General features: G+C 42.4%; 2 protein-coding genes across 2 annotated transcripts in view; one reads left to right on the forward strand and one right to left on the reverse strand.

Annotated features, from left to right (window-relative positions):
• SPATS2L (spermatogenesis associated, serine-rich 2-like) overlaps positions 1-664 on the forward strand; it is a 30,556-nt gene extending 29,892 nt beyond the window's left edge. Inside the window, 2 exon segments of the mRNA XM_010146740.1 lie at positions 26-138; positions 140-664. Coding sequence (XP_010145042.1) covers positions 26-138; positions 140-416 — 390 coding nt within the window. The 3' untranslated portion in view covers positions 417-664.
• A 4,496-nt stretch (positions 665-5,160) lies between these two features.
• Positions 5,161-9,640, reverse strand: part of KCTD18 (potassium channel tetramerization domain containing 18) — a 7,746-nt gene continuing 3,266 nt past the window's right edge. The window contains exons 4-6 of the mRNA XM_010146741.1: positions 8,419-8,513; positions 7,874-7,976; positions 5,161-5,683 (exon numbers count right to left, since the gene is read on the reverse strand). Of these exons, the coding sequence (XP_010145043.1) occupies positions 5,161-5,683; positions 7,874-7,976; positions 8,419-8,513 (721 nt within the window). The remainder of the gene's footprint in view (positions 5,684-7,873; positions 7,977-8,418; positions 8,514-9,640) is intronic.

Below are 9,640 nucleotides of genomic sequence, written 5' to 3' on the forward strand. Positions count from 1 at the left end.
TGTTATCCAATTTCTTTCTGGGTAGAATGGGCCTTCTAGCCAGCGACGAAGATTCAACCCACAGCACCAAAACATGCGACTCAATGGATCTCTTAAATCACAAGGTGCCAGCAGTGAGGTAGATCAAAATAATATAAAAAAAATCTGAACACAGAAGGCAGCAGCATAACAGCTTCAGATCTAAAAATAAAGGAGCTATGAAAAATCAAGAGCAGCCCGCAACTACAAGGACCACGGAGAATCCGACACATTCCGAAAAGACCCGACGAAAGCATCCTACAGCAGACACTGCAGATCACAGGCCTTTCCAAGGCAGTGTTGGCAGGGTGTCGCAGTGCAATTTATGCCCTACAAGGATGGAGGTCTCTGCTGATGCCACTGTTCTTTCGGTGCCAGCTGTGACTTTGGTGGCGTAAAATGTCATGGTGACAGCAGGCAGAGAAGTTTAATCTCTTCATTTTAGTTTCTTGCTCAAGATGCTTGTTGGTGAAGAAGATAAGTCAGAACACAGTCATTTTAAATCTGTTGCTGCTTAAAACTGGTTGGTATCTTCATTACTTACTAATTGTCTAAATTAATTCATACTTTCAAGGCTTTACCAGTTTGTTCACAGTTACTTTGTTATGAATGACAGTACAGAATCCTACAAAAGCAGCATCTACTTCTTAGAAACATGAAATCTAGATTGGAAAAATGAAGTGATAATTAAATTCATAATAGCAAAAGACCTGTGGTAGATGTGTGGTTATACCAGCCAACATTGTTGTTTTTTAGAGCTGCCTGTGTTAGAAGGGTCCCAGGAAGTCTGTAATGCTGTGGTCTGCAATGAAATCAGATAATCCTGTAGTGTTTCTGCAAATCTCTATACACCTCTTTCTTTCTTTCTGTGTGTGTATACATGTACATGCATGCACACTGTATACGCAGAGTATTGTTACGTGCAAGAACATTTCAGAAAGCAGTACATTTGATTTTAGCTTATTCTTCCGTAATATGAGCTCTTTCAATTCAAGTATAATTGTATTAAATGTATTACATATTGGTATTTTCATTGACAAACTATTTTTATGAGGCTGAGGGAAAACACTCATTCCTTAAGTTTGGAATGTATATAGTCATGGCTACCCAGATGCACAGCCCTATTCGCCATCCTTATCAGCCCCTTTTCTATGACTAGCTGGATTTATTTTTTTGCATATAAAAAGTTGCAGGTGTTCTAGCCTTGAATCCAAATTATTTTTCTATATTTTTGCGGTAGGAACCATCTGTCCATAAGAAGAGCTATGACTAGTAATTTGTTACACAACATGCAGCGGAATGTGGAGGTACATATTTGAGCAGATACTACATCCTTCTGAGTTTTCTATTGAAGTAAAACACTTACTTAGTTTAATGTTCTGATTCTGTATTTCAGAAAACCTGTTTCTTCCAAAAAAATTAAAATCTTCTTTCTAAAATATTCTGGTGTTTGCTGCTTTGCAGTGCCTAACCTTTGTGATCTTTCTTAGATTGCATTTGCTTAATTCAGCTGGTATCTGTGGGAGGCTTTCAGCTGAGTTTGGATTGGACTAGGCTTTTGCTCTTAGCTAGATTCTAATGCCACAAGTGCACGGAACAAAACCTTCCCATGAGAGCCGCCTCCATCCTGGACACGCTTTTAATGTAAGTTGTTATTTACCGTAGTAAGGTGTCAGAATGCAGAGCTGGCATCAGGTCAACTAGCTGCCTGAGGGTCAGAATCGGAAAGGTGGAAAAGGGTTTCTCTTCTACCCAGGTCAGCAAGAGCAGGACACTTGGATGTCTTTAAAAGTTTATTCCTAGGTTATCGTTTGCTATATTGCTTTTTACCAGCTTCCCTGCCTAATTTTTGTTAGCTAACTGCACGCTGCCTTAGTACTGACCGGTTTACTTCTCCTGAGTGGCCCTTGCAAAATAATCCCAAAGTGTAGCGTGTCGTGTATCTCTTCAGGGTGATTTTGATTATTTTCATTTCTCTTGTTACCTGTATACATTGTTCCACATGGGAATATTGGTAAAGCCCTAGGAGGCAAATAACTCCTCTTCATCTGGAAGAGTGGTGAAAGAAAAATACACACACGTAGGTAAACACTGGCTTTCCTAGCATTGCAAGCACTGCTTCTATCCTAGTTAGTTACTTGTCACACTTTTAAGGTGAATGCTTTGAGTAAATGGAGCTGCAACTACAGAATCTGTGTTGTACACACCCATCAGCTAGGTAGATTTTCAAAATTTGCCTGCTGGCATACAGCTTGACCTGTCAGGTAATGTAGTTACAATTTCCGTGCGCACATTACGCAGGAATCTCACTATGTTGTACTAAAGTAATTTGTGAAACAAACCTGCATCTCTTCTCGTAACACCTCCTAAAACCTGACAATCTAACTTACTTATCATGACTTTTACTCCTTCCTGATAGCTTCTCCACTTGAGAGGATGGTTGAAAGGGACTCTGTTCCTTTAGTCAGCTCCCTCACAAGTAGGCTGCTGCAAATCAGCGACATCTGTCGTGGTAAGTTGTAACTCGGCACAGCAGGACGGCCTCGTGCCCTTCAGTACCAGCTGACCTTTGTGCTGGGACAGAGCCAGGACTAGCAGGTGAGAGACAGTGTCCCTCTTCAGACCGTGGTGCAGACACATTTCATTTGAGGAGAAAAGCAGGTGTGGATTTGGCTGGTTCTGGGAACGCCGTGGTGTTCACACGCCAAGTGTGGTATAGTGTCGCAGCACGTGGTTTAACTGCAGCTGTGCTCTGAAGTGTAGCTGCCTCAGAGCGGTATCTCTTCATCTTTCATTTCTTGTCTCTCTGCATGCTTGGAATTAAATCTGCCTGTTTCTAGCAGTGTTTTATTTCCTCACAAATGCGCCCCCAGTTTGCAAAGCAAATAGAGCTGCTTGGCATCCCTCAAACACAAACATGGAATTCCTTCTGCACTTTGTACGCTCTTGAAAGTGGAAACACACCTTAAAGGGCAGGTTGGATCTGTTTACCTAAGATTAAACTCAGAGCAAGGGCAGAACTCAGCAGAATAAGGCAGTAAGTACATAGATGAAAACTAAAAGGAGAAGGTAACAACACAATCAAGCTATTTGGAAAACCTATTTAAGGGTGTTTGGAAAAAAAGTTTAAAACCCAACAATGTGTTTAAAAATTTCACCTTGAGAGAGAAACTAAGAATTCTGGAAGGGAAGCATGGATTTTGTAGGGCTGTCCTGCACTGTGCAGTGGCAGGGGAACACGTGGTCTCAGCCATACGATGGGTAGTTCTTACTGTGAGTTGCTTTCCCCGTGCAGTGACTGGGCTGCGTGGAGATTTTGCACTTCAGCTACATCCTTCCTGTTCATACACTTGTGACCACAGCAGAGGCACTGTGGGTTCCAGAAGACCGAGTACCACTGCCGATTACCCACCTGAGGCTATAACAGAAATTTCCCAGCAGTCTGAGACAGTACAGCCATTTTATTATGGCAGGCTACTACAGCAAACTGTACTAAAATGTTCAGTGAATGTTGTACCAGAGACCAGGATGAGTGACAAGATACAGCTGTATGTGTTTTCACCTACCGGACATACATACAAAAGGGGCAGCTTTGAAAAGAGCCAAATCCTTGATGCAAACTCTGGGCACACTACACTGCTGATCATCTGACCCCATGTATTTGCAGGGTTATTTTCAGCCAAGAGTGGTCAGTTCTGGTATGAACTGCCAGATTTTTTTTTTTTTTTCAGGAAGAAAATTCTGGAAGAAGAGCCAAAAAGCTCAGAAAGCAGCAAAGCTCTGTTACATCGGCCTTACCCATTTCTGCTGCTTAACATCTTCTGTTAAAAGCTGTTGCCCAAAGCAAATCTAGATTTTTGTGGGGCTTTGTTACTAGAGTATTTGCAGAGTTGTACTTCTAACCACACTTTCATTCTCACTTTCATTCTGTACCTGCAGCTGAGAGACAGGCAGCTTCACTCCCAAGTTTTTGGTGGCACAACTGTCTGGTTTTTATCTGGTAAGAATTGTCCTTTGTGGATTCGGAAGAACTAAGTAGATGAAATTTTTAGAGTTGCATTTAGCAGTGTGATAGGACTCTCAATGTTTAGGAACAGCTGTATTTACTGTGCTGGAAAAGCAAAAGCAGTAGCAAACCCAACCACAACCACCCAGCACCCACCTGTAAGCAAGCAAGAGCACAAAACAAAGCCAGGTTTTGTTCACTGATTTAAACAAGGAGAAGGGCTTTCTGAAATCAGTGAGCCAAATCTGGCTGTCCTCTGCTGACGGAAGTGTACAGCAGCTCTCCAGCGCCATTACTCAGAAGTTACCCTGGAACAGGACGGTCTCCTGTGTCCTGCTCTAGGGGAAGGAGGGCTTTTATCTTCCTTCAGGGCAGGGCAGCTCTGCTGCCACTGCTTTGCTGCAGGGAAGTTGAGGTGGTCCCCTCCTCGCTGGAAAGCGCCGGCAGAAGGACGTGGGAAGGCCAGCTCTACCTCGGACCTGCGAGGTTCCCTGCAGCCGCGGAAAACACACCCCACCTTGGTGCAAGGCTGCACGTTAACACCACGTCAGGAAAGCAGTACTCACATCTTGGGACTGTGGCCAAAACTGCCTCGTTACTCCCCAGTCGTGAGTTTCCTTGCTGTGCCCAAGGGAAGGCGGTCCCTTCCATTGCTCCTCATAGCCATGGTGACCAGTCCTCACCAGAAGTACCAGTAAGCGCATTCAGCTTCTGGAAACTTCACAGTCAAAGCTGCTTATTGTTACCTGCTTTTCCCCACTGCAAGGATACAAATGGAAGGAACTTAACTTGGTAAAGTTGATGGAGAGGGCTTCTCATGCTGTGCAAGTCCTCCCTGGGAAAAGCTCAGCAGTACAGCCTGACAGAAATACAGATGCGAGATACTGGAACGATAGACTGCACATGCTCTTGTTTGAGGGGTTTTTTTAACCCATTTTCATTCTCCCCAACATCTAAAAATATTTAGAAATAAAGCAGAAGACAGGCTTCAGTGTTCACTTAAAACAATTTCTCCCTGTGCTTTTCACAAACTTTTTCATTGTCATGTTCTACTGAGTCATTGAATAAATGACCCCATGAGATGACATCTTTTCTTTGACCAGATGAGGCACAGCTCTCCAGTCAATCAGGCTGAGTCAGTCCACTTTATCATCCTTAATACTCTCTGCTAATACAGCTGGTCCTTCGTTGCTTAGTACCGTAGGAGTAGCAGGAATTTCAGCAGCAGCGCTGTCCTGTTCACTTGTGTTACTGGATGCAGAAGAAGATGGCTGAGGTATCACGAGAAAAAGTGGCGTTCGCTTCAGCTTTACTACACGGTTGCTTACGGGCTTCCTAGACGCTGCCGTCTCGCGCGTCGTTTGACATGGAGTCCCTTCGTCAGCGCTCTGCCTTCTGCGGGGCGCCTGGGGATTGCTGGGTGCCGATGTGTATGCTGTGGGTACAGTTTCAGAAGCTACTTTCTGCGCCGTCAGACTTTCACTGTTGGGCTGTTTAAGAGTCACTGCAGAACGTGGAGCACTGCAAGCAGCTACCTTTAACGAAGCTGAATTCTTTACTCTGATATGGGTACTTGTTGAGGGACCCGAGAATCTAATTGGCTTGGGACCCGCTTTACACGGCAAATAGTCCTCCTCTTCAGTAAAGTCGGTTAATCGCCTGTAAAACCAAGAACTTCCATTAAAGAAACAAACTGTGTACATAAATTATTATTCTTATAATTACAAACCAGTCTGTGACAGCCATACGCAACTCTGAAGTTTTTTTAATTTTTGCTTGTTACGGTATCATTTACAGTCCTCAACTGTTCATCACTGCAGTCAGGCTCGTTTGTGTATGGACAGTACCACCACTCTCTTCCACCTGTAAGCACCAGTGCACATTAAGAACTGTGAGAGAGATGGTGCACAAACTGCGAAGTGAAAACCCATGAGAAGGAGGGCTGCAGGAGTTACAGAAGGAAAATACCACAATGCTGCAGATCCTGTCAGACACTAAATCCACTAAATACTAGTCTGCTGATGGGTTTTATCTACAAAAATATAAGACCCAATGGCACATAACCACAAAACAGAGTTCCACACCATGTAATTTGAGAAAAGAAAGATACTGCTGCTTTCTGCCTACCCCATTTCTTTTCAATAGAAATGATTATGGACAATTTTTCAAGAGAAAATTTTTTAAAAAAGAGCCTACGTGAGGAAGTCGTACGGCAACTCTAACCAGTACAAGTAGACGGCATTTTTAAAGTATTATACAACTGCTGTTTCTCAGTGTTGCCAAAGAAAAATGGAGAGGCACCTAGAAGATTTTAATTCCTTAAGGAAATAATAAGTGATGCCGCAGAAATGCAGGTCACGCCAAAACAGCTGAACAGAATGTTAGAAAACCTGAAACCCAACAAAATAAAAGCTAGACCAGGTCGGGTTAGAGGGATGATCAGTGAATATAAATCAACATCAGTTCTGGAGAGATGAGGAAGGGGGAAAAGAACACAGAGACCAAATTAAACTCAGAGAATATTAACAATGCCTTTACATGGCTCTATTGCTGCCTCCTACATGGGGTAAAACTACTAAAACCTGGTAGTAGGAAAAAGAACATGTATGAATTGGATTAGATCTAGATTTTGATCTGACAAAGAAAAGCTGTAGCTGTAACTGACCTCTTTGTCAGGAAGGAAGGAACATTTGGCTGGCAGGTCAGTAGTGTAAACAGGCTGTGAACTGAGAGCACCACTACAGAACAGCTTAATAGATACACAACGGAGCCACTGAAGTTCTTCAGGGTAACTGCATGTTGGATTTTAAAAGATCTGTGTAATGCCACAGGGATTCATACCAAAAGAATGAACAATATCTGAGAGTAATTATAAAACTGGCATAGAGTGACACTGTTCAAATAGAAAGCCTGCTAATAACCTAGTATTTAAACCTGGACCAGTGAGGTTCTTCTCCGAGCCAGAAGGTGAGAATGTATTCTCAACGTCTGCACGTCCTAGATCAAAAGAACCACCAAAACAAAAAGAAAAGCTTAAACATTCAAAGATTTGGTGCTTTAAAGCAGCAATGAAGTGTAGGTAAAACATAATTAGTAGCTAGGGGTATTTACAGTATTTCAAGACAGTGTGTGGTCTCACCAGGATCACTGCAGTGTATCAGCTGAAACCTGAACGTGGCTTTTTTGAGGTGTAGAAGAATAGAGGAGACAACACAGAGAGATGGGAGATAAAACAGGCAGTGGTAGCAGAGGAGAATTCAGGAATATATGTAGGCTGTTTGGCAATCCAGGGATCAGATGATCACAGTCCTTCCTGTTTGAGCTACAAAGAGCAAAGAATGCAGCATCCATATAATAGGGCGGGATGGGGAGAGAGCAGTTTTCAGTTGGATCACTGTGCTGATGTGGCTCTGTTGGCTGCTGCTGGAATGACAGTGTGGCTAGGGACGAGGAAGGTCGGCAGGACCCTATCCAGCAGAAAAGTGGCTGTGGCTGGCTCAGATCAGCTGTGCAGCTCCACCTGCAAAGCCTGCTTTTAGGTGATTTTATTGAGAATGGAGGTGCAGTCCAAAGTGTCATCGTAAACCCGCAAAGGAGAAATTCTACAAATTCCTTCTAAAAAGAAGGCATCTCACATATGTGAGTATCAGTTAAGCCTGTGAAGTTTTCAGTTACATTTCTCAGCAGTCCATTTAATTAGTACTGCTCTCTACTTTTGAAATCACTCCTTCCCACTCCGAAGTGATGTTTTAAAGGCTGAAGAAGTAGAATAGAACAGCTTCAGCAGCTTATTTTTAAGAAGTGGTGTACTGTTGCTGTATTTCGAACCACCTCTGCAAATGAGCATACCTTTTGCGAACGGGAGGCATGTGATGCAAACTGCCTTTCAAGGGGCGTTCTTCCAGAGTCCAGCATTCAATCAGCTCCTGAGGCACTCTCCAGTAGCTGACACCTGCATTTCAGAGGGACATCGTATTGATGTGCTGGGAGAACACGGCCGATGCCATGTGTATGTACACCTGACTAAATGAACGTGTCTATTTCATGATGTAGAATTTCAGCCTTGAAACTCAGCTGGCATAAATGTTGCTTTACAGCCAGCATGCTCCTAACGCTCCCACCAGCGTGTCCGGTGCTAGCAGGCTGTCACCCCTGCACGTGGTGGCTCTCACCACGTCCATTCATTCATGTCAACTCATGTCACCTCGTTGGAATGTCCTCTAAGATTATTTCTTGGGTTTTTTTTCCTCCAGATAGCCACTACTATGGGATACTTTACAACATGTTACTTACTGAATGAGTGAAAATGTATGTAAAGGTTTTATTATAGTTAATTGGCAAATATTTTTCTGTAAAAAAGTAGCACTACTGAAATAAAGAAAAAAAATCAATACCTTTCCCTTTCCAGGCATTGAAAGCATCCATCATCTTTTTCAACTCCGCTGCTGAGTAATAGCTCCAGATGTACTGGACGTTGTTTCCAGCTTCTCTAGAAATATTGTTTTAAAGGTAACAGTTATGTGGGAAATCTAGTTCTAAAGTCCTTAAAATGTAAGACATTCTTTTTACATGATGTAAACATCATTCTTTTTACCAAATCCCAAATGTGAGGACTTAGTGGTAGATTTGTAAAGTAGGAAGAAAAATGTTGCTTGAGTTTTATCTTCATTTGTGTAAGAGGTTCTAAATAGCCACCCTCCTATGATCTGCATGCCTGGGAACACCTCTTGCTCAAAACGGGTATTCATGAAAGAAGAGATGTTCATAAAAGAGTAATTACAGAATTGATGGTGTAAAATCTATTCTTCCAGATCTCAATCATTTATTCAAAAGGAAAACACAGTAGGAGGACAGATACCTGATACTATTCCAAATACTCCTGGAATAAATATTAATGCTGCCAGCCTAAATTTAGGAAAACAGGCATCTGAATTGCCAAGATGATAAAGCAGCAAAAGCTCATAGTCGTGTTTCAAAAGGTACACAGTGAAGTACACGTCTGACACTCTACTGTGAGACCAAGAGAAAGACACGTTACTTCCAGACACTCGGTAGTACAGATCTACCAATAACTTAAAACTACTGTCACAAAAATACAGTAAGTGTTGTAGAGATGTACGTGTTCTTCAAAGAATTAAAACCATTTCCTTTCATCTTCAGCTCTTTCTGGTGTTAAGTATTTCTTTCAGCTGTCTTAGAAGACTGGAAAATGCAATTGCATGGTTCACAACCAACTTTGTGAATACTTCAGAAACTTTCTCTGGATGGGGATTCATTCACTGTATTTAGTGTAAATATTGTCCGAAGTTAGAATGTCATTGTAAATGGTTGAGACATTTTCTAAATAGCAAGTAAAACATAAGAACTTAAAGCAACTGCATGCTAGCCACCTTTTGTGGACTCTCAAATTCTCGTACTCTATGCTTAGAACTTTTGTGTGTTTGTTTAATGTGACCATTGTATTAGCCAGCTGTTTTCACACCTGGAAAGAATCTGGTTCCTTCCACAGACTTACAGTACAATAATCACAGAATCACAGAATGGTTTGGGTTGGAAGGGACCTTAAAGACCATCTAGCTCCAACCCCCCTGCCATGGGCAAGGACACCTTCCACTA

This window comes from Eurypyga helias, unplaced genomic scaffold, assembly GCF_000690775.1.
Source record: "Eurypyga helias isolate BGI_N326 unplaced genomic scaffold, ASM69077v1 scaffold14752, whole genome shotgun sequence".
Classification (NCBI taxonomy): domain Eukaryota; kingdom Metazoa; phylum Chordata; class Aves; order Eurypygiformes; family Eurypygidae; genus Eurypyga; species Eurypyga helias.